The sequence below is a fragment of the Phocoena phocoena genome, chromosome 11 (genome assembly GCF_963924675.1).
Source record: "Phocoena phocoena chromosome 11, mPhoPho1.1, whole genome shotgun sequence".
NCBI lineage: Eukaryota > Metazoa > Chordata > Mammalia > Artiodactyla > Phocoenidae > Phocoena > Phocoena phocoena.
Genome location: NC_089229.1, coordinates 34,546,467 through 34,572,363, shown reverse-complemented (window position 1 = coordinate 34,572,363; position 25,897 = coordinate 34,546,467). Strand labels below are relative to the sequence as shown.

The following is a 25,897-nucleotide window of genomic DNA, read 5'->3' as shown; positions in this document are numbered from 1 at the left end:
TGAATTGGGATAATTTTTGAGTTTGTATAATGTGCATATATTGCCTATCTATAAAATATTCTTAAACTTTAAAGTACTACAAAATATAATATTAGTGAAGATGCAAAAAAAAAACCTGAAAGTTTTAGTCACCAGTGGAATTATATTTTAAATGCTGTGATGCAGTCTGTTTAAACGTCCATAGCAGATGAAGAATATTTGGCCAAAAATAATCAATGGATACAGAGTGTATACTACCTCTCCTATTGTGCTGCTTTATCCACCATTATTTTTAAAGTGTGGCCGATATAGTGGTAGGACAGTTAAATGAAAGCTTTTTAACTAGGTGGCACTCAGTGGAGTTCTGCTTCATCCAATGTCATATATAGAACAGTTTCATAGAAATCATAATTTTTTTACACTTCAGAGACAGTACTGACCCAGCAAGCAGTACACACGGTTTCCTGGGAGACGATAAGTATTTTTCCAAGAATTCTGGGACTACATTAGAACACACTTTAACCATAATACTATCTTTTTCCTTTGTCTCTAAAGTGGTGGCAACTCTCTGAATCAGTTTATTAATCCCTCTTGGAATGTGATGATTAATTATTATGAAATGCCTAAGTGCTGACAGAAGTGCAAGATAATCTAGTTCAGGTGGCACAAGAAAAGTCAATGAGAAAAACAAACATCATTTTTAAACTTTGTTTATTTGTAGCTTAAAATGTAATGCCATACAGTTTTAACAATCACTTAAAAAAGGATTTATATTTGCAGAAAACAGAAGCAAAACAGAAAGATATGAAATAAAATGCCATCTTGCTTCAAGTTTTCAAATCAGTACTTAGAGTACTAATATACATCTATATACATTGCAAGTATATTTTACAAATATACTATGAGTAATCTTGAAACCGCAATAAATATCAAGTAGGTTTTTAGGCACACGCATAAAAAAATGCGAAATCTGCATAATTCTTGAGAGTGCTGAGTGACTCATTCTTAGATCATTTTCACACATATATTTTACACAAAATATACAGCCATCACACACATGATCCCCAGTCACCTCAGAACCTCACCTTTCATCCCAGCATTAGTGCCTTCTTATTCTTTGATACTATTGCTCTATACAGCTATTACATAAGAAAATACTTTGCAGTTTTCTTCAACTAATTGCCTAAGAAGGTATCAATGCTACCAAAATAAGTACAGCCTATCTACACAATATGTTCATGGAAGTGTGCTGAGTGGCACCAACTTACAGAACTGGTCATTGTAACCCTGGGGGTTACCCTGAAGGCAAACTTATACATTTTGAAGTATACCATCTTTGAGTTGCCCATACCATGACATCCAGAAATTATTAGAAACTGAGGTAACACCTGTGGTTTTTAGAGATAGGAATCCTTGAAAAAAACACCAAAGGTATTTTTGAAAATTCTGACCAACATGGACCTCAGTTATTGTACACTGTGTCTGTGGCTCTTTCTGTGCAAATGTAAACCAGAGAATCCAAAGGAATGCTCATGTTGAATTTACATACACTGCTAGGATTAAAGATCACAGCCATGGAGCACCTGAGATCGCCCTCTGATAAGCGAAGTCTAACACTTCTCTTAGTAGAGCCAATGTTCATTGACAAAAATGAACCAAATAAAATCCCACTGATTTTTGCCCCCCAGCTACAAGTCAGATTCTGGCATATCTGGCATATCTGCCATCAAGTACCCTATTCCATATCGTCCATTGGGAGCAGTATCCAGAGTTGGTGATCCACTCTGTTTTCTATAAATATTTTTACCAAAATTTGGAGAGGACATCTCGCTTGATATCTTTCCATGAATGAGGCTTGCATCATCTCCCTCTAAGTTTATAGGCTCCTTCAGAACCCGTCCTCTCTTATAGGTCACAGATGCTAAATTACCAGAACTATCGTCTATAAGGTTGCAGCGACGAATGAAGAAGACAATTGGGACAGGCAGTATTGCCAGGACCATCAGAGAGATACAGACAACCATTCCCCACGTTGGGTAGCTCAGAAATTCCTCTGTTGCCTGTTAAAGCCAAAAATAATTATTAATAAACTCTTTCTCTGCAGGGACATGAAAAAAGATATATTTGTCTCAGGTTTATAAGAAAAGAATCTGGGCTAGTCTTATGATTTTGACTAATGAATTGCTGTGGAAGTGACAGTAAGCAACTTCCAGGGCAAAGCCTTAAAGGCCTTGCTGTTTCTGCCTTTGTGTCTTAGAATGCTACCCTGAGTCTATAATGCCTGGAAGAAACCAAGAATGAAAGCTCACATAGAGCCCAGGTCTCCGAGTTTAATCAACTGTATGAGTTAGCTCACACAAGACCCAAAGAAGAATCATCCAGCTCATCCACAGAACCCTAAGAAATAATAAATCATCATTGCTTTCAGTCATTAAGTTTGGGGGTCATATGTTACTAAGCAATAGTTACCTGTTACATGTGCTACATTATCTTTCTAAAATCTGAAATTAAATTTTGAACTACTTCTGGCCCCAAGGGTTTTGGTAAGGGATAACAGACTTATTTGTTTAGAATAGTCTTGAATTTAGTTGTTATTATATAGAATTACTGACCATAGGATAAAGGTCAGAGGTATCTGAAAAATAAGCATTCTGATTTTCTAACTGCTAATATGTACTTTAAGATTGCATTACTATGTAGCTACAGCAAAATGACAACAGAAATTGAAATAGTCGTGGCTAATATAAAACAGTTATAGCAAAACTTTACTTCAGTATTTACTTAAATTATGTATACATGGCTAATGAACAGTTGCATTGTTAGAGTATCTCAGATATAAGTTAGTAAATTTATACAGGAAAAAATATTTCTGGTGGTTTGATCAATATGTTTTCTAAAGTCAAAGGCCCAATTGGTTCGTCTATGGTGACATGAATAAAATTACTTTAATGAGGACCAAGTCAGTACTTTTCATGTACTAAAAAAGTCCACAACATATAAAAAAATCATACATATTTGGGGCCAAAAGAACATAAAAGTCTCAAGATCCTCACATAAAAGCAACACCATTCATTTAACCGCAAACTATACTGTGAAAAAAGCAAAAAACAAAAACCTCTAAAATGACATTTTATGTATATTTTTATCTACCTTCCTTATTTTGCATTTTACCTTATCTTCAATCCATGCATTATAGCCAGGAGGACTTAATCCCATATTCACAATGCTAGCAATTAGCAGTGATAATAGCATTAGAGGAGAAATATATTTCCACATATAGTAGTAATATCTGTTGGGAGCAAAGCCCAGCATATCCTTTAAGTCTTCCATAAACCTAAATAGAACGAAGGAATTTAATTATTCCTCGAGTTAATATAGCTATATTAAAATATGGTAAATTACATGTCCTTTAAAATATGCATTATATCAATGGTTTGACGGGGGTTAACCATGATACCCTATGACATTTTACACTGAGTCTAAAAGTCATATTGGAAGATGACTTATAAATTAAGAACATTTATAAAGTAAAATGGAACCAGTTTACTGTAATTTTCATTTGGAGAAAGTCCCCATAAGTCAATTACTGGAAAGTCTCCTCCAACTGATGATTTCCACTCTATGAACACAATATTTGCAATACATTAAAATTTCCTTGTTTCTTTTTTTTTTATTTAGCCATATGTAATATCATCCAATCCAATTGGTGTTTATATTATCTGACCTCTCATTTCTTTTTGTAGTCTGTTTTTTCACCTGAAAGAAGGTCCATACATTGCAGTTGATGTATGTGTTTCTCAGACCATTTTTCATCTCTAAGTTCCTCATACATGTCTTCATCGTTTCCTCTGATTTTTTGTTGAATCAGCTGGTCACTTTGTCCCACAGTCTGTATTTGGCTGATTGCATTCCCACAGTTTTGCTTCACAAGAGCATTTGATCCTCCTATTTCCCATGAATTAACACTTAGACCTAGTAATGATTAGACTTAACATGGTTTTTTTTTTAAGAGTCAGGTTATTGAGGTACTTTTTACCTGAAGTAAAATTCACCCTTTTTAATTGTATGATGTTAACACTGTCAGGAACATGTAGCCATTTCATACTAGTCTACATCCCTTACTGTTTATGTCGAGATAAATATTTACTGCCAGCCCTTGTATTAATGTTTCTGCAGACTTCTTGGTTGTCTAAACCTAGTTCTCTCGTAGATTCTTCAAAAAGAGATCGTAGTAACTATATTTCCTAATTTCTTGCATGTTTCTAATTGTTTGTCTGTGGTCACTATACCTGAATGTCAGTTCAGCTGACTTTAAAATCTGTGGCTTACGTTTTTTCCTTGAGAATCATACATATGTCTAACTACATAATATCGTTACAAAAATTTTGTTAACTATTAGATTTTTCTCTTATAAATAATCTTCTTTGCTGTGTTTTGTTTTGTATTATTTTTGCCTGGATGCCCTTTTTCTTTGTCTTGTAGTAACAAGGCTATGTTAGCTAGGCTATGTCCTCGTGTTGGCCTTTATGTCTATTTCTCCAAGTATATTGTTTGCCCTTTCAACATTCAAATTAATTATTTCAGGCAAGTTTCTTCAATTATAGTTTTTAGCATTTGTTCTGGCTACTGTTTTTAGAGGCCTTCATTGTACATATGCTGAATCATCTTTGCTTAACTACTGTGTTTATTTATTTCTCTTAAATCCTTTGTTATTTCTCCTTGATTTTCAAAAGCATCCCTCCTTTCTAGCTTCTAATTCTTCTGAAATTAGGCACTGTGCTTATCATTTTTGTTTTCTTTTTAATTTGATCTTCATTTCTTAAGTGTTTTTCTTTTATTTACAATTATTTCCTGAGTTCTATCACCTCTGTTTTCAAATCTTCCTTTTCTCTAATTATTATAATTCTCAATTTTAAAATAACTGATTTCTGCTCTTCTTTGGTGGCTTCTATGATTTTTAAACATTTATTTCACCTCATTTTGAAGTATTGTTAGTTTTCCATCTATTTTGCATGTGTGCTTTTGTTGTCTGCAGAGATTTTACTCTTTTTAAAAAAAAAAAAAGATTTTACTCTTTTTTTTTTAAAAAAGAAACTTTTCTTAAGATTTGGCCACAGTTAAGTGAAATGAATTTTCCTGTGTGTTTTAGGAGGGAGGGATGGGCCTTTCCTCTCTGTTTTTGCAAAGTAATCAAAAAAGGTGGCCTCAGAATTTCTCAGTTCTGTTTACCTCTGCTCTCCTCCTCATACTGACCTGGACTTTCTTTTCCATGGACCCTACTACCTCTCTCCTACTCAACTCAGGTTTTGCTCCCACCACTTTTTCTTCAGTGAAGAGCTTTATCTTGGAAGAGAACTTTGGGTTATTCATTTCAAGAGTTTTTAGAGACCAGATTTCTCCAGCACTGATGATCTTACTGTATTTTGGTCCCTCTGCACTCCGCAAAATGTGGGCAAATATCCTATAGAATTTCTCCCAGTTTAGCTCACTGTCTTCCGATCAGCCTGCCACACATTGCAGGGAGGACCTGGGGGTGACTGGAGAGCTGTCAAAAGCCCAGCTGCATATCCTCTACCATCTCCCACACGGAAGTGATATCACACAGGTCCTGTGGCTGCCAGTGGTTTGCCCCAACCTTTCGTATTTGAGGGTTCACAGGAATATCTTCTTGCCCGTGTTTATGGGTATTTAGTTCTGCTTTCTAGTCATTCTTTTTCTCTTTCATTTTTAAAAGGAGACTCAGGAAAAAACAATCTATGCAACCATCACTTTCAGCTTTACAGGATCTTCCTTCTCGTTTCCTCTCGTTCATATTTCTTCCTAATCCCTAACTTGCTATGCTCCAATATTTCTTTTTCTGTATTTGAATTTACTGTCTCAAAGGTTTAGGTTTTGAAAGCCTTCTTTCTCTCAACTCTGTGTCTGGAAATGTAGGTAAATGTGGCAGAAGACAGAGAAGAGCTGAGCTCATGACACTGTTGAAGGTGAACAGGAAGAATATAAGGTTGCTACGACATTTAAAGGAGGGGAAAGTAAATAAATGAGAGCATTTTAGACAGGAGAATTCTAATTCTGCTCGTAGGACAAGATATGAGCTTTAGAAACCAACAGACCTGGTTGCGAATCATAGCTCCATCATCTTTTAATGTATATCTTAGTCCTTCTGAGCTTAATTTTTGGCATTTTCGAAAAAGGTAATACCTGTCTTGGAGGATTATTGTTAGACTCATAGACAACATATGCAGAGCACACTACCACACATACAGCAGAAATTTATAGATGCAAGTATTATTAGTAGCATTATTCTTCCTGTTGTTATAATGATTATTATTTAGGAACTACTAAAAAGAAATATTTACTATTCTGCCTATTGTAAATGTTGAACTGTCTAAATGGAAATCTAAATTATGATCTTATTAATCCATAGATCAGTCCAATAACAATGTCAAAGTCCAACACAGTGCAGGTTAGGAGTTGGGGGTAGCTTGGTAGAGTGTAGAAATATCTGGTTTTGAAATTAAAGTCCTGGCTCTGCAACTAACATACTGCGTCCTCCTGTACAAGTAGGGCCAATTTTCCATCTAGGATATGGGTAATATTAGTTACCACAGATTGTTATAATGACTAACATTAAATGCGTGTCATACAGCTATTACTACTATTGCTATATAGTACATGATCGTTAAATGTAAGTTCCCCTATCTTTCCTTGCCTGGAGCTTTTGCCAGTAATAAAAACATTCTTTAAGTTTTGTCGCAAAGCTCACTCAATACCAATAAAGTTCTTTATGTTGTTTAAGAGGACTCTGGTCCTCAATTAACTTATTCCTACTTCACAGAGACCTCTAATAAGCTTGATGGTCTTATTACCTTTAGTTAATCCATATATCAGTTTAAAATCAGTTTAAAATAACTGCCAACTAAAGACCACAACTTTAAAAAATATTGGACAAGGCCTCCAGAAACTTTTTTTATTCTGAGGCTACTCTAATGCTTCATTTCATGCCAAGTATATATACTTTTCAAACCGATCAGGTATATAATTCAAAGGTTTAAGCATCTCATGAAGTCATGACTCCACATAAATAAGAAGTTTATGTACAGCAAATGGCATATATATCCTGGAGCATCATATATATATGCCACTTCCCAAAATTGGCCTACTACATAAAACATTGTGTAACATGATAAAATAAGGCATTTTATAGCATAACAAAATAAAATTCCTCTTGTAAAACAGGTTAGCAACGTAATTAGAAGTATAGTCTTTAGAGTTAAGCAAAAATGGCTATGAACCCCAGGTCTGCCTCTGTTCAGGTGTGTGACGAGCAAGTCACTTGGTGTCTCACGAAACCCGCATTTCCTTATCTGTAACAATAGCTCAAAACAACTTAACAAGGTTCTTGGAACTTTGCCAACATGCTCTAAACCTTGGAAGCTCCTATCTGATAGCCAGAATTAAATCAAAGCTCCAAAATCCTAAACTACATTACCATCTACACCATTCTATCTAATCACCTAATAAGGGGATATACTTCATTAAAATTATCGAATGAAGAGGAGCCTGCAAAAGATTTGATTTTTGTGGCGAGGAATTTTTCCCTCTAGTCACTTCCCTCCTCTTCTAAATGAGATATATAATAACAATTGGTCTTTCCTCGAGAGAGATGAAAAATGAATGCATAAGAGAGAATATACTTACTTATCTATGCCATAAACAAAGGATACAGCAATATTCTCCAAAATGACTACAATTAGCAGAGGCAGGGTAGCAGAATAATCATCAAACATTGTAACAAAGTAATTCCCAGAGCGCTGCACAAACATCAGGCCAATACAAAATGCCAGAAGACAACAGATAACTGGACCAAAGGAATAAATAACAAAATTAAGCCCTACTCAGAGTCAAGTCTTTTAAACTTCATTATAAGTTATTATATGCAAACAATGATTTTGTTTCCACTTTTATAAGTTGTCAATGATACAAATAGGATACCTTTCCTGATACCATGGAATATAACATATTGGGAATTAGTTACCTGGATTTAGCCCCAGATTTAATATGAATTCATTGTAAGACAGTAACTCAACTCATCTCGAGTCTGTGGAAATGTGTTTACTAAACACAGATAACAAATGAGGCAAAACTGAGGATATATTAGAAGTATAAATCTCCATACCCTTCTTCTCATTATTAACAGCAAAGTGACCTTTCCAGGCAGCAAATGTTTGTGGGTCATTTCTACTTTTAAGAATGTTTTATAGTTTTGGAAGCAATACTGAATTTTGAAATTAATAATGAGATTAATGTAGCTTATAATAAGACTATGATAACATGTATTTTTCTATCTGATTGAAATATGGTTATTGTTAAAGCATAACTGAAAAAAATCTGATGAGACCTTGCCTTAGCAGCAATCCATATCTCTGTCCTGATGGTGCCCAAACAGATTAGTTAGGAATACATCTGTGACAGGGTTGGGCAACCTGATTCTCCAGGTAACTAAGAAGAGCCATCTAAAAGGAGTTTCTGCAGCAGTACTGAAGAAAGATGCAGAAACTTCTAACCAGCTACCCTTAATATAGAAAGTTAGAATTCTGGAATCCATATGATATTCCCATATTTTTGTTAGACTCATTATTCTCTCTTGCACGTTGGTAGAGAAGACCTCAAAAATAAAAGATGACTGTGTTCTCTTTCTTAAACAGCTTTTAGCAGAGGTGAGTAAAAGTGAAAGAAGTGGAGCAGGTAAGGGCAGTTCAGAAGGGGAGAAAAGACATCCTGGGGGTTCCATCTGATGGGGGGTTCCCTAAAAATCTCAATAAGTATGGGTTAAATTAAGCCATTTCCTCCATCTTGTAAGCGCTATGCTAGTGGTCTGAGTTACATCATACATAAGTGAATATTATATATAAACATACCATGTAGAAAAGGAAAAGTAGCATTCACTTGGAGTCTAATGCATATTGAAATATTTGAATGCTTGTCACAGCAAATTGTACTCAAAGTCTCAGGATCCAAGTAACTAACAGAGCTTGGATTTGAACCACAGCCTGTGTCCCTCTCACTTTCTCCTAATTACATTATAGTATAAGGTAGATAGGAAGAAAGTGTATTCCAGGTGTTAAAGACAATGAGAGTTTTGCTGACGATGTGAGAGGAACAGATAATGAGTAAGTCACTTATCTAAGTCCTACTGTCCTATCAGAGGAGATGAAAACATCTGACAAAGGTGATGGGGGAACATTTCATCTAAGTATATAAAACATGACTCAAAGTAGAAGTATGATCCCAGAATACAGGTAACAGGGGTAGAGAGTATATTCCTCTTTACTCTGACCTAAAGGTCTTCCACTGGGAGTTACCAAATACTCACATGTGTGTTTCTCCCTCTACACTGTTGTTTTCCCTTTAATTTTGCAAACCCTCTTACCACAGGAGGGTTGGGATATGGGGCAAAGACGAGGAAAGCAGCAAAGATGACTGTTACTTAGTCTGCATGTCAGGCAGGGTATTGATAGCCTTCAAATAAATAGAAACTGCAGAAGTAGAGACTGCCTTTCAGGAAAAGACAGAGACATTTCTCATTTATGTTCAGCTGAATCAAAGATATTTAGATGTAAATACCTCACAAACTGCTGAAATTGTTTTATACACACACACTTAGCAGAACGGTGAGTGATAAAGATATATATGTATTTGAGAGTTATTTACACATAAATTATTACTGAATCTTTTAGAGCTAAAAACAGAGCCTTGGGGAGCTTGTGTACCACTGCCCAGCATTTAAGATCATCTATGTATTTTTTCCAATTAATTATTGCATCACTTACCAACACTGTTGCTGCACTCTGGTCTGGCTGGCTTCCTCGCTGCTTCCTCTGTCTCTACTTGGCTATGTTTATGAACACTATCTTCTGACCCCTGAGAAGACCCCTCCCCTTTCGAATTCAATTTCCATGCCTTTCTCTGACAGTTCCCTCATATATTTAGATGACCTCTGCTGCGTCTTAATTCGTAGAACAGGTAAAGTTCCTATCATGCTTTCAGTATATTACATGGTACAAGTCTTATCTACCCACCTTGATTTTAATTATCAGTCCTATTCTTTTTAGAGGACAGGCTCTCCTATATCTCTGTATCTCTGTTGTAATTTCTCTTATATCCTTGATATCCCTCAAATGTGAGGACCATGCAACACACAACCAGTACTTTAATAACTACTTGTAGATTGGACTTTTAACAACCATCAGTATTGATAAATTGTGTTATTGTCTTTCCTACCTAGATGTATTAACTTCTGTCAGGCTACAATTGCTCTTTTATATGAGAACTCAGTTTAGGTTTATCAATTTCAGCTATGCACTTTTGGAAAATCCAATGACCTGAACTACTATTTTTATAATTATCTGAGTTGAATACAAAATTATACATGAACATTCTGTGACTTTGTTCTAGCGCCAGTAATTCATGATAATGACATTATTACTAATAAAGAGTAATGGAGTAAATGATCACTAATAATTAATAGAATCTATTAAATATGTCATTTAAATATTATATAAATAAATCCCTAAATAACAAATACTAGTATTATTAATAAGTAGACATTAATAATAAACACTTTTCCTATTTCCATCTCCGATCTCTCACCAAGGGTAAAACAGCCCGCCACATCAGTTCAATGAAAAGTCAAATACATAAAAACTAACCAGTGAGAATTTCTTTCCTCACTTTGAATGTGTCCACAATGGGTGTGATGATCCCTTCAATGGTTCCAAACATGCTGCCAAGCCCTAGATTTACCAGCATGAGGAAGAACATCACTGACCAGAAGGGAGATGCAGGGAAATGTGTCATTGCTTCTGTAAAGGCAATAAAAGCTAAGCCAGTCCCCTGAACAGCCTGTAAGATATACAAAACAGCCACGTTAATACAGAGCAATATGAAGTGCTGGCTATATATACATCAGTTGCAAAGGGCAGGAGAACTCTGAATAATGCATGGGAGTTACTGGAGATAAACACGCTGATACCATGTTGTCTCCTAAGAAACTGTGCCTCTAAACAAAATTCAAGATGATCGTGTTATCTCATAAAAACAGCAGGTAGACCAAAATTTTAAAAGAACCTTAAGAGCAAGTTAGTAATTAAATCTTTCCTTACAGAATTCAAGATTTTTATGTTAATGATGGCTTCATCCATAATTTCCTGCACGTGATTCTTTATGTTTAGTCTCAAGTACAGTTAGCTATCTTAAAGCAAGTGATTAACAGCCAATTTCTCCATTATATTTTCCTTTTTGCCAATGTAAAGAGAGGGTGACAATTAATGCAAGGCTATTTATTCGTGTTCACCTATGTGGTGTTTATTAAAATGTATGACAGTGGCTAGAAAAAGGACTTAATCATGACTTATTGAACACAGTTATTAAGATGAGTAAATATCATTCATGTGTCCAAACAACCATACAATATGTAAATGATAATTGCAATTCAAGTTTTGTATTAAATATTATACCAGGAAAGGTACCAGACTAATTTCATTTTCTGGGATGAAAATCACCTAATTTATATCCATATTTTAAATTTTTGTGGCTTAATCAGTGAAACTGCTTTTCAAAGTAAAACAAACATTTTTGATTTAAGAAAATGTGTTCTCTGAAGTAAAGAATGTGAATTTTGAAACAGCATGATCTTCCACAGGTATTTTAAAGATTATTTTCCTAAAAGAAGTCTTCTGGGTAATGCATATTTTAAGTTAATAAGAATTATTTTATCGCATAAACATAGCCTACTAACTTTATTTAGCTCGTCTTCAATTTGACAGGAATTGAGATGAAGAGAAGGAAACTCTCCTTCTTTCACTTTTTGAATGATGTCATAAACTAAGTGATAATCTTCCGCAGTAACAGCTGAAAAGTTGATATGATGGGGAATAATATCTTGACTAATGTTGCCCATTTTCACAAGTTTGATGACCATTTCCAAATTTCTGAAAAGGAAAACAACATTAATGAACACATGGGTTTGGGAAGGAGATTTTTTAATATAATTATGCCATCAAAAGCTAAAGGAAATCAACCATACTCTGCAATGCATTTCTCATTTATGACATTTGCTTTGAAGCCCAGAACTGCAAACACCACCAATGTTGCCAGGATAGAAGTAAAAAAATTGATGAAGGACACCAGGACGGCATCAAAGTGGCAGTTGTTGTCTCTCTTGTTGTAGCTTGAAAAGGCAATGACGCCACCAAATCCCAGACCTAAGGCAAAGAACACCTGAGCTGCAGCTTCTCTCCAGACCTTGGGCTCCAGCATTATTTCAAGCTGTTTAAAATTAAACAGAATATAAGTCAGCTGCAAAAATAATTTCAGAATAATCTACAAGGAATCGGTTCTATTGTTTAAATATATCGTAATGACACTTATGCACCCAAAGATTATTTAAAACAGGGGGATAGTCTGTTCTTAAGTAGAAAGAACAAATTTTTCACTTAGGAATAATACAAGGAATATGAATAAGAAAGGCTACAGACTATTGAAACTTTAGACGGGGATGTTACTTAAATACACGGAGAAAATACTTATATGGGAATTTTTAAATATTAAGACAAATCATCAGAGGAGTATTTGAGAGAGAAATGAACTATCTTCACTTATTCTTATTTATGTCTTTGTTTTCCTTCCAAAGCAAAATAAATCAGTTAGCCATAAAAGTTAAATAATTATTTAACAAATACCCTAAGTTTTGTGTTTTCTGAAGTCTAACAGCCAAAGCAGATAATAATTATAAGCTGGGTAGTGCTGAACTATTTGTACTTTGCGTATTCAGATACGTATTATTCATTCATTGAGTAGTTTCCTGAAAGCCTTTTCTTTGAAAACAGAAGAAATTCAACCATATCATCGCTAAGACCTTTTCAGATCCAAAGTTCTAAAGTTTGGAATCTGTGCTGAACATATATTTCAAGTAACTGTGCTTCACTTCTTAAACAATTATCTCTGTATATAACCAAACCTTTTAAATGGAACTATTAATATTAGCCATACCTGGCACAGACCGCAATAAACAGTTAAGTCTGATTTCAGTAGCAGTAGTGTTTAAATTGGTATTTTATCTCTTTTCACCATTGCAGTGAAATTGCCTTTATTGGGAACAATGCCAAATGTGGTTAAGAACATGAGTTACATAGACACTTTCAGATCCTGATTCTGCCATTTAACGATCTAAAAATAGTGCAACCCAGGGCAGGTGGCCTGTCCACTCTGAGTTCAAGCTTTCTCAACTGAAAGATGAGAGTAACAAGACATGTACTACTTATCACATTGCCTGCCGCCCTCGAAGTCCTCAATAATTGCTAACATATGGACTATAGTGGCAGGCACACTGATAAGCACTTTATATGGATGATCTCATTTAATATTCACAACAATCAATGAAATTGTGGCTAATATTATCTGCATCTTAGAAGAGTTAAGTAACCTGCCTCAGGTTACACAGCACTTCTGGGGTAGATCTGACATATGAACACAGGTAGATTTCAAAATGCGTAAGCTCTCAAACATTAGGATATGTTGTTCAATTAATTTTAGTGATTATTACTGAAATTTATGCAATGTTATCATGAAACATAATCATGATTATATTTATAATTTATTTGCAATTAACTAAAATATGCATACTGTTTATTGACTATCGCTGCTACATTACCATTCTACGGTTGATACCCATCTAGTAAAATACACTCATTCAACTGTCTATCTCTACTTTGTCCACTAGATGGCAGACAACACCTATGTGATAAAGACATTCTGATTATTTCCAATTCAGGAATTAAATCTCCATTCACTGGGAATATTTCGTGTGCTTAGGTACTTTCTCCCTTACATAAATAATGTAAATTAAAAAGTTATTGACAACGTCTTATCGTTATTATATTAACTATCATCCTACAGTGGCCTAATACAGAATCTTATCAACAGTCCATGAAAAGTGAGCTGAAGAAATAATTAACTCTAAAATAGTTATCTCCAGTTCTGGCTTAAAATGTTAACAGTGCTGCAGTTTTAAATACGGGGACCATGTAAAAGCATCATATCAAAGTATTTAGAGTCTAAAGTATCTATTTAAGTTAAATATTTAGAATTATGTCACAAACAATTGCCAACACAGAGAAAGGTGATATTCCAGGAATTCACAACAAAGCTAGTTGTTTTTAACTCAGAGAACTTTTTTTTTTGATATTGCAAATATAGATATTTTGGTCACTAAGTATGGCCCATCTGAAGCTGATTTAAATTATAATGTAGCTGAAATTCATAAATCTGAAGTAATTATTCACTGAGGAGTTCCAACAACTCTAAATGATAAACAGAACTTTAGAACTATTCGAGAAAACCAGATCACAGTGTCAACATTTTTGCTACTCGAGAATGAACACCACGTTGGAACCAGATACACAAAGAACACAGCCTCTGTGACACAGTATCAAGGCAGCTGCCAGGAGTGACAATTCCAAGGAGGCTAAAATCTTCTGCCCACATCTCTGCACCATGCTTGGCTGCACAGTCATCATTCAGACAACTTCCAATTTCTGAGCTAATTTTGAAATTGTGTTTTTATAACTCGTTGTCTGCCTATGATAGAGTTAGCAAACTAATGTGAAGTGTAATGCCAGTGTAAAACCAAAATATATATACACCTCAAACTTGATTTTTCCTGTCAAATCAATATAACAAGTCCACAAGGATTAATCAAGTCAGCTGTAAGTTAAACAACGGAGTCTAAGTTCCGAGCCTTTTAGGAAACCTAATGAGCATTTTCCTAAAATGCATACGCATTTATAAAAGTTACAGAACTTCCCAAATGCACTAATGTTAAGTACTATTCTAGAAAATACAAAACTGCAAAACGAAACATAGTAAGAAAGCTTGAATTTCTCTGAGACAGATTTAGAGGGCAATAGGGTTCTTAACCTGGGTCCATGGATTTTAGGTGATCTGTCAACCTCCTGAGACACTAAGCAAATTAATATGTTCATTATTTGCTCTGGTAAGAAGATTCCATTATCAGGTTTTTTTCAAAGGGGTCCATGTCAAAAGGTTAAGAACCACTGAAATAGAGGAGGAAGAGTAAAGACTGAAAAGTTCTAAAATATACCAGTGTAAAAATGGGAAGTTAATTTATTATAAAATAGGAATTTTTGAAGTTTAAATAGTGAAACTCACTAATGGGGCCTTTAAAATTGGAGAGAGATGGATATAATTATAGATGTCCAAAAGCTCCGGTTTTACTAGGCTGGTTAACATAACAGCTATAATTTAATAGTCTAGTGCACATAGGTTAGAACAATTATCCCTTAAATCTAACTGTGGGAACATTTTAACAATAAACATGAGGCTTTTGTGATCATAAGCCTTAACTAGAAATACAGTACATACCTCAGGGGTAAACATGTGACGGATGCCATCAATTGAACCATTTAAAAGGAGTGCTCTGATTAGGAAGCATATAAGTACCACATACGGGAACAGAGAACTAAAATACATGATCTGTAAAGTAAGAAAGATTAAAAAAAAGTGAGACATCCTAACGACTATTTTCTTCTTCACAGTTAAGATTATGTGTTCTGTTCTATACCGTGAAAGTGGCACTTTTTATAATATGATAAATAATACTTTTAATACCTTGCATAGCCATCATATCAGAGTGGCTTCATAGCCTTGATTCAATGTGACTAGTTAAGATTCTATTTGAGATGTAACAAAAAATAAGAAAATTTTCCTTATTGAAACCCCTTTTAAATAGCCCATAGGTATGGTGTAATTTGAATAGTGTTGATTCCTTACAGTTCACAAAACAAGCAATATTTAAGAGAAATGAATGGACGCTAACTCGTTAACAAATTTCTACTTTATTGTTTGAGGTAGCAAAAAAAAAAAGTCCTTTTTTTGTTTGTTTTAATTAAGCAAAGTTCCATTATAATTCTATAAAGCTTCTGGAGTGGAGAGTGGTCCTGTTAAAGTTCCTACAGAACTTGAATAATAGTGTAGAGATTTTATGTTCTACTTCAGAAGTTTCATCATTAAAGTTAAGCAAATGTCTATCATAGAAAAGCAGTTGTCCTAACCAGACATGTACCGCCTCCTTGACATCTCCATGTGGTATCCAAAACTTTCCCGATTTTCCCCCAAAGCTGTCCCCACCCAACTCCATCTCCCACCACCCATCCATTTGCTAAAGTCAAACATCCAGAAGTAGTTCTGCACTATTTGTAATATTCTAGTTTCCAAGCTACCACTCAGGTTATCTCATTCCCTGCTTAACCCACTCCAGGGATCTCTAATGCAGTTGGAGTAAAAGGCGAATTTCTCCCTCTGTCCTGCAAAGCCTTAGACTAGGCTGCCTACCTGCCTGCCCCACCACTCTTCCCCCAGCTGAGCTTCAGCCCCGAGGGAAACCACGCTCTTTAGCTTCAGGGCCAGAGCAGGCTGTGCCCTCAGTCTGAGGTATTCATCTCCCTCATCTGTCCGAGACTCGCTCCTCTCTGTTATTTTACGTCTTATCTTCATTTTCTCAAGACTACCTGGAACACCCAGAATAAGGTGATGCCTTTTTCTCATCCAGTATACCTCCATCTGCCCTCCTCTATGCCCCATGAACCTTCAATATTATTTTGTTTTGTCTTGACAGCATTTAACACTGTTGAACTTATCTTGTTTATTTGTTAATTTTCAATCTCCCCTACTGGAATATAAGCTCTGTGAGGGCAAGGACTTCTTCTCTCCTGTTCACTACCAAATCTCAAATACCTAACAGAGTTCCTAACACATAGTACGTATATAATACTTATCTGAGGAGGAAGGAATGGAGGAAGGGTAGGAAGAATGGAGAAAAAACTGCCATAGCAGAGGATGGCTCAGGCAGATTAGAGATATGGAATCCTATAGTAACTGTAGACAAACAATAGGCAAGTCAACACAATAATTTGCCCCTCTTCTACTGTTCTGTATACCTTATAATTATATTAAGCATTCTAAGAAAAAAAATTAATATTACAAATAAAATCTCAGCATAATTAGAAACCCATATTTTTTCTAAAAATAATTATATTTTAATTAGTTGTAAAGAAATATAATTTTTTGATCATTCAAAATGGTATAATTTTTAAAATTTTTATTTATAAAAATGGTATAATTTTTAAATTGCATCCATTCATCCACATTTCTTGATTTCTTCTTATCAGAATGCTTTTAGATGGAGTACATTTTTTTCATTCTTTCTGCCTACTTTTAGCATTCTTTAAATTTGTGGGTCTACTATATATCTATTCAAGTAGCCTTGATCTCACTTGATTACAGCTATTCCTTTTATGATTCTTCTTCACAAATCTTGGGGCTAACCAGAAGCATGGATTCACCTTTGCACAATTGCTTTTTTTTTTTTTTTTTAACAGAACTCAAATTTGCTGCCTTATAAATGACTTAAAGGACTTCCATTAATGCATTTATTTTAAAAATGAAAATGATGGCTGCACACTAAAATAATCTGGATAGTCTCAGTATATTTTTAATATAATTTCAAATTAGAAGCTAAAGGAAGAAATGATTCTTCCTGTATGTGTATTTGCCCAGGCTAAACAACTCTAACACACCTGAATATGGTTCTCTTCCCCACATCCCATAACAACTGACCAACAAGTCCAATTGACTCCAAATTTCATCTGTCCCTTCGTTTTCATCCTCAGTGACGTGTCACTTTTCACTATTAGCTTCCTTCTCATTTTGCCTCTCGATTTTTCCCTGCCAGCTCTCCTCTTCATCCCTGAAATTCATCACCCACACTGCTACCAGAAAGATCTTTCTAAGGATCTGATGGTGTAATGAACTGCTAAAAATCTTCAAATATTTCACACTGTTTGTTAAGTAACAGCCAGTCATTTTACCAGTGTCTATAGATACTTTAATACCTGCAGTCAACTTACATTTCCAGCCTCATTTCCCACAAGCTGCACAAATTGTATGTAAAAGTCACACGGGATTACTCAGCAAACTTTGGGCTTTGCACATGCTGTTTTCCATGCCTCCAATGTCCTCTCTCTGAAGTTTCTGGTGAACTCTTCTTCAACTGTCAAACTCTAGCCCAAAAGTTACCTGCTTTGTGAAGCCCTCCCCCAATTCCAGGTTAATTTCAGTGGCTGCCTCTATGCTCTATACTCTCATACACTTTTTATTTGTACATCTTACTGCATTTATTCTGCTCTCATTATTTGTCTCACCCATTAAATTATGGGTTCCATGAGGATAAAGATGGTGGCCTATTAACCTTTGCACATTCTTAGATACTCAAAACTATTGTACATTAAGAGAGAATTCATAGGAAGTTTTCCTTTCTGTACACATTCCCTAAAAAAAAAAAAAAAAGAAACAAACAAAATCCCCTCATCTTTATTTTACAGTATTTTAAAAATTAGGTACTAATTATATGGTGAGACATTTCAAATTTCATTTATTAATTCAACACATATTTGAGTTCTTAATACTCATCTGGCTTCAGTGATAAGACTCTGATAAGATAAGGATAGCTTCGTCCAAAAATGAACAAGAAAATTTCATGTTGGATGCAACATGGAGAAAAGTAACAGTCAAGATTTTAAACACTTAAAAACTTAAGTAGTAATAGGTAGTGTTCACACCTGAATTTTTTTTCTTCTGTGAGCAGGTAAAGGACAAATATTTAATCATTAAATTCTGAGATTTAAAGATGTGTCTTAGGTCAGCATTTTACAGAGGTATCCATGTTGTGCTTTTAAACACAAATTCATTTTATTTAATCATATGGGTCTCATAATAATAAAATTGTCAGTTGAATAATATTATTGAAAATAGTTTAAATTCTACCTGACTATATGTACAATGCTACCCCAAACACTTTCTCCTTATTTTATATTTTGCATTGCTACCTGATATTATTTTATAATTTGTTTATTGTCTGCCTCTGCCACTAGAATGGACATTCCATGAAGACAGGTATTTTGTCTGCCTTGTTCACCACTGTACCTCCTGAGCTAGATCAGTGCCTGGCACATAGTAGGTGCTCAATAAATATGTGCAGTGAGTAGATGAATGACCCTTAAGTATTACTCTTAAGAACTTGGAAGTGAAACAATGAAATATGTTTCTCTGGCTGATTTTAAGACTCCCTGGGCCTTAAAAACTGACATGCCTTTCACAGTAAGTACATTCAGTAAGAGACATAAGTTTATCAATCAAAATGTTACATGAACATATTTTCATTCTACTCAACTATTAAAAAAAAGAAAATATATGAAATCATTTAGTTGTTTTTCTCTCTTACATATTAAAATGTTTATTTTAAACATACCTTCAGAAAGAGTCATTCTCTTTGAGGATTTCATAGCCTAGTTCTAACTCTGCCACTTATCAGTTGTTTAATTCTGGCCAATTATTTATTTTCCCTAAGCTTAACTTTGCAGTAAATTGGGGATAAGAACATGCAAATCATCTTGCTGCTAGAAAGATTAAACAAGCTAATGCATGCAGAGTACTTACTTAGCACAGTAGTGGTACTAATGGCAAAGTAGTACTAGTAGAAAATATTAGAGTTAGAAGAAAGCCTAGAGATTCTCATTTCTATCTTTCCCCTGCGGGCAGGCATCCCTTGCATAGAGGCTCCAACAAAGGGAGATTTTGGTCCACCTCTGTTGGACCACCTCCAGTAGCGCTGAGCTCTCTACCACAGTGCAACTGATTTCATTGTTACCAGGCTTGATTCCTTAAAGGTCTTCCTTTCCTTGAAGATTTACCACCATCCCGCCACTCTGCATAATTCCAAATATTTGATCATGATCCTGTTCTCTGTGATCACACAGAATAAGGCTTATTCCTCTTTTTATTCAACTATTGGAAGACTGTGATCACAAAGCTGAGATGGCTCTTTTCCATAACAAAGTAGTAAAGATTTCAGTAAAATCCAGTATTACAGGTGTGGTTCAACTGGCATGTGCCTACCTGACCTGAAGGAGAATGACACTGTCATACTCCTGTCTTAATTCATGCAGTTTCAAATTAGCATTGTTTGTGTGTGTGTGTGTGTGTGTGTGTGTGTGTGTGTGTGTTGGCTAGGGATATCAGAAGTTGACTTTTCTTTCAGCTGCTAAATTCTCTAAGTTTTTTTTTTTTCACATACTACCCTTAAACTTCATTACCCTTAAACCATATATCTCTATACTTCATTTGTGTGATTGTTTATTTGGAAGCTTTTTTGTTTGGCAGGCAAACACAGCTTTACATTTATTCCTAATAAATTTCTTATTATATTTAGCTCATTGTCTCAGAATGAGGAATTGTCACAATTTAGACTTTCATAACTTTGTTCATATTACTTACAGCTTTCTACCCATCTGTGCCTACTAAATTTTTTCTTCAAAGTCTGCTGAAAAGCTACCCTCTCCCTGAAGCCTTCTTGTTGAAATAATAAACTACATGTAGTCTATAAATTGTATTAAATTTTTCCAGATAAAGTTATATTACACGACATAAGAAAAACATCCCCAATGTTGTGATAAGAAAAGGATGAATAGTTCTTTAAATGATAAGACACATACTCAGACAAAGAAGAAATAAAATGTGGTGGTAAGACTTGAGCAGAGGGATTTTTGGACTTCTCTGGCTGACCATAGTTGGTTCTCGTTCTATCAAATGACATCACCTTAGGAAGCACATAAATGTGGTTAGATTTGGCTTAGGAATCTAGTCCTTTATTTATAACTTGACTGTAATGGGGCTCTGACATAGTAGAAGACACACCAAATGGAACCAATTAATTGAACTTACTTAATCACAGAATACACTAACATTCACAGAATATGGTGTTATCTACCACATTCATTTCTACAAAGGAAAAATGGTATAGAAGTTCCATCAGGAAGGTAAATGTAAAATCAGCTGTGATTAACAAGTTTAAAAAAATTGTCAAACATTTCTAATTAAATATGAAGTAACAGGAAGCAAAGATGAATTAGACAGACTTCGCCTAAAAGAGTTCACTTTCTGTGGGAAAAAATATACCACAGTGAGAGACATTATAGTGTTGCAATTAAATAACATGGGCTTTAGATTTAGACAGAGCTGGGTTTGATCCAAATACTAGCATTTACTAACTGTGATTCTTTGGGCAAGTTACCTGTTTTCTCAAACTTGTTCTTTTATCTGTAAAGCAGGTCTGAGAGTAGCAATTACTTCTTAGAGTTGGTTTTTGTTTTCTTTTTTTTTTTTAGATTTAATTGAGATAAAGTATATATAGCATTTATCACAGTGCCTAGAACAAAGTAAAGAGGTAATAAATTTTGCCTTCTGTTATTGTTCTTGTTCTCATCATTATCAGAATCATCTCCATCATCGTCATTTATTACCACTACTACTGCTTCTGCTACTACTACTACTATTCCCACTCTTACTAGTATATGATGGTAAGTGGCAATATGTTAGCCTAGAAAGATATATGATCAGAGCTATGCTTTGGAAAGAAAAAACAGTAGAGATGGGTTGTTAAAGGGCAGAGAGAAGATGAACCAAAATTAATTCTTGCTATGGTCCAAACAAAAGAAGTAGAGAGCTTTAAAACAATGGCAATAATAATGGGAAAAAATGTAATATGGAAGCAAAATAGTGAATAACAATTACTTTCCTAACGCATCCTTTTAAAAAATTATCTGATTGACTTCCTGGGGTATCTAGAATTCACTTACTGTCTTTCTCAAGCACAGCCTTATAAAATTTTCCATTTGCCCTGGCAGGCATGCCCTTTAGTCTTTTATATTACTCTGAGTTCCTTGTTGAGATATATCATAACTACCTGATGTTCATATCTTTAAGAAACACTCCACACTAGACTATTTTAAAATCTTTTATGCAACTTTTCCCTAGAGCACCTGTAGTAGAGAAAAATGAATGATATAACACAAATAAACAAATTCTTTATTCTACCACTTTTCCCAATTTCCATGATTGGAACTAATCAGAGAACTAAAAACATTAAGGTCAGCTGAATACCAGCAACGAGAAAGGACTTTTAAGTATTGACAAAAAAGCTCAAAACAGATCTTGATAAAATAGGGAAAGATTATAAACGACTTTAGATTTCATTATAAAACACTTATATCTTTATTTATGTCCTTTCCTTGATTTAAATACGTTTTTTAAAGCACCACTTTTGACCAATCTTTAATTAACTGCCGAGAGAGTAAAGTGCTACTTGCAGTTTGCCCACACAGGTTTATAGTGGGTGGGGGAGATAGTTCCCAGGAATGGTGATGAGATGATTAGCAGAAGCAGGAGGGGCTCTAACATACTAACTTTTCCAGAAGACTGAATGCCTTTGATCATAGCCAAGCACACCACAACCCAGGCAGCCAGCAAGCAGACGGTCATCTTCCAGTTTAAGCCCCCACTTTCAGAAATGGAACTGGAAATATTCAGTGCTTCTCTGTACCAATAATAGGTAGTGGCAGAACTTTTTTCGCATTCTGGCTCTACAACTGTAGAAAGAAAGGTAACACAGTCATTTCAGACTATAAAGAATAATGAGGCCATTTCCCCCCCAGTAAGCCTGTAATCAATTCTTAACTTTTCCTAGAAAAGTACTACTATTCTACAGAAGCATTTAAATCCACAATGAAACCTCAACTGTGCAAAAATGTGAAAAAGTCAACAGACATGAATCCTCTTTGACATTTGTTATTACACATTTCTAAAATAGGAATATGTGAGATTTTTATCAAGGTGATTAAAATGTATCAGGTTTATAGCCCCTTCTGCCCCCAGAATTATCTGATTGACTTCCTGGGGGCAGAGCTGTCAAAAATGCTAGCTTCTAGCCATGTGTGGCTTTTGAAATGGAGCTGGTTTAGAGTGACTAGTGCTGTAAATATAAAGTACAAAGGGGCTTTTAGAGACTTAGTATGAGAAAAACAGTGTAAATTATTACATAACTAATTTTTATATTAATTATATGTTATAATGTTAATATTTTGGATATATTGGATTAAATAAAATATTTCACCTGTCCCTTTTTACTTTCTGTAAATATGGCTACTAGGACATCTTAGACTACATATGTGAGTTGCATTCTATATTTACTGGACAGCACTAGGGAATTGTTCTTTATATTCTAGGATATAAAAATAAATGATAAGAAAACCATAGAAAAACAACCCAAGACATAAAAACAATTCCTTCAATCTAAACTCTTTTTGTCCTCGTTTTTATTTTAATGAAACTGTAAGGCATCAATAAAGATATACAGAATAAAATATTGTCAAAATTTACAATTGAAGGCTTATAATTGTTTACCCTAACATCATGGGGCACAATAAAATTACTTGGAAGGAGCTAGATAAATTAAATGATGCCAGACATCTATCTTTCTGAGTATGTCAAGGAAAGTTTGTTATAGTAACAATTTTGAAAGATTTTTCCACATTATTTAAAAAAAAGAATCTTGAAAGCTCCTGCCTTTACCAACTGTATGATCTTTAGATACAAAAACACTACATGGTACATGTCTTACAAGTGTGTGAAGCATTTTTCACCAAAGGACACTGATCCCAAGGTAGAGGTTGCTGAAAAGACTGAGAAAAATAAAACAAACTCCAGCCAATGATGACATTGTAGTAGAGAGCCACAAAAAAGCATACCTGCAAAATAAAATAGTGTGATTATATTAAACCTCTCATGCCCCTTCCTTTGAAACAATGAGATGAAATGCATAAAACCCATTTAATACTTTAAAAAAAACCTCCTTATTTTATTTTTATTTGAAAAACATTATCTCTTCTAAAACGATGACTCTCATAGACCTTAAGAACATGCGTTAACAAGATTGAACTACATTTAAATTTACAGCTTGTTTTGTGTATTAGTGCAAGCTCCAGTAGTGTTTTTTTAAAACATGATTAAAGAGTTGAGTAGAAATACACACTCAAAGGTTTCATTTAAATTCAAACTATATAATTACAAACCCTGTAAAAATTATAAGGCATATACCATACCAGGAAACTTACTACACAACTTGCAAATCCAATCCCTCCCAGTTTAGGGCTTATGTAATTCCACACACCAATGCTTCCTCGCCGAATTCTTTGACCCACAGAAAGTTCCAGGAAAAAAAGGGGAATACCTATTACCAGAAGCAGTATTAAGTATGGCAAAAGATAGGCACCTACAGAAACAAGAACAAATAAAATAGATTATATTTTCAACAGTCACAGGAGAGAATACACTAATTCTGATTATCTCATGAAAGATGATATTTAAACTTCCATACAGTATAACTACAAAGGACTTTAAAGAAAATGCAATTTCATTACTTTAAGCTTTCTAGTATTTGAAACTTGAACTTGACTGCTACAAAGAGTTTCTGATAAAAAATAATTATGAAAAAAGTAAGGATACCAATGAATAGTTTTAGTTTCATTTTATTGAAATGGTAAACCAGCTTTATTTTTTGTAAAAATAATTGCTTCCTTAAAATTAATTATTTTCTCAAATAGGTTTCACAAACTCCTGGAAATCTTATTCATACGACGTTAATGAAGTTATTTATTAAATTTTATTCAAACTCATCTAAATCATGCATTTTAAATCTGATAAATCAAAATGAGTGAGATGTTATGGTATTAAAACTGACTCTTCCTAACTAACAACAGGGAAGAAGAAATGGCTGCTTAGACTGAAAGAGAAAAAAAAAAAGGAAAAAGAATTTCTACCACAGACAAATGTCATTTTTTCCATATATATATATATATATATATATATATATATATGTCATATAAAAAGTTCACTTAAGGAAACAAGTAATTTTTTGCTTTCCAAAATTCTGTTAAGGGGTAGGGAGGACTGACTAAACTGAGCTATTTAATAGCTATTGTAAAATATATGTGCTATTTTCCTTGTAGTAAAGTTTTCATACTTGAAAAATATATATATTATTTTACAGCTAAATTTCAACTTAAGACACATGATTAGTGACTTTAAAATGTACTGAACAGCTTGACAATGTTAATATTAGACTCTATTAATTGATAAAGTCAAATGTGAAACCTGTACTCATTGCTACATGAGAATACATGTGCAAATTATTCATTAAATGACTTCTAAAATGGACTTGCTACATTCAAATTTCCTGTCTGGAGTTTTGTCCAACCAGATACTGCCAAGTGGGTCATGTAATCGATGGCACTAATTCCCTTTATAAAGTGGAGGCCATTTATTATATTTTCTCATTTAAAAAATGTGTTTAATGGTATTGAATAGATTTTGGAAACTATTCGAATTGTTATGGTACCTATTCTGCTGAAGAAGTAAATATTAATGATTTTATTTTCAAATCATTTATCTCAGTATCTATATATCTCTGAAATAATTACGATATACAAGAATTTCCCAGGACTTCCCTGGTGGTCCAGTGGCTAAGACTCCGCGCTCCCAGTGCGGGGGGCCCGGGTTCGATCCCTGGCCAGGGAACTAGATCTCATATGCCGCAACTAAGAGATCGAATGCCACAACTAAAGATCCCGCGTGCCGCAACTAAGACCCAGCGCAGACAAATAAATAAATAAATAAATGTTTTTAAAAAAAAGAAATTGAATTAAAAAAAAATTTCCCTTAAACATGGTGGTTGGTAGAAAATCTCTACTCTCTTACAGCTGATTTTCAGTCTTTGAGACATGAGTTGATCTACAAAGAGGTATGCAATGTAAAGCATCGATGCATGAGATTATAAAACAGAATTATCAAAATTCAAATTCTAGATGATTAATAACATTGAGGCACTAATGACCTGAACATGTTTCCTGAAGAAACTGAAAGTGCATTTTAACACGTCTCAAATCCT

At 34.4% G+C, this 25,897-nt stretch overlaps 1 protein-coding gene across 1 annotated transcript in view; it reads right to left on the bottom strand.

The window, feature by feature from the left end:
- Positions 1–689: 689 nt before the first annotated feature.
- SLC6A15 (solute carrier family 6 member 15) overlaps positions 690–25,897 on the bottom strand; it is a 47,165-nt gene continuing 21,957 nt past the window's right edge. Inside the window, exons 3-12 of the mRNA XM_065886899.1 lie at positions 24,066–24,223; positions 23,573–23,699; positions 22,360–22,541; positions 15,424–15,534; positions 12,068–12,309; positions 11,780–11,972; positions 10,692–10,884; positions 7,681–7,840; positions 3,151–3,313; positions 690–2,039 (exon numbers count right to left, since the gene is read on the bottom strand). Coding sequence (XP_065742971.1) covers positions 1,668–2,039; positions 3,151–3,313; positions 7,681–7,840; positions 10,692–10,884; positions 11,780–11,972; positions 12,068–12,309; positions 15,424–15,534; positions 22,360–22,541; positions 23,573–23,699; positions 24,066–24,223 — 1,901 coding nt within the window. The 3' untranslated portion in view covers positions 690–1,667. The remainder of the gene's footprint in view (positions 2,040–3,150; positions 3,314–7,680; positions 7,841–10,691; positions 10,885–11,779; positions 11,973–12,067; positions 12,310–15,423; positions 15,535–22,359; positions 22,542–23,572; positions 23,700–24,065; positions 24,224–25,897) is intronic.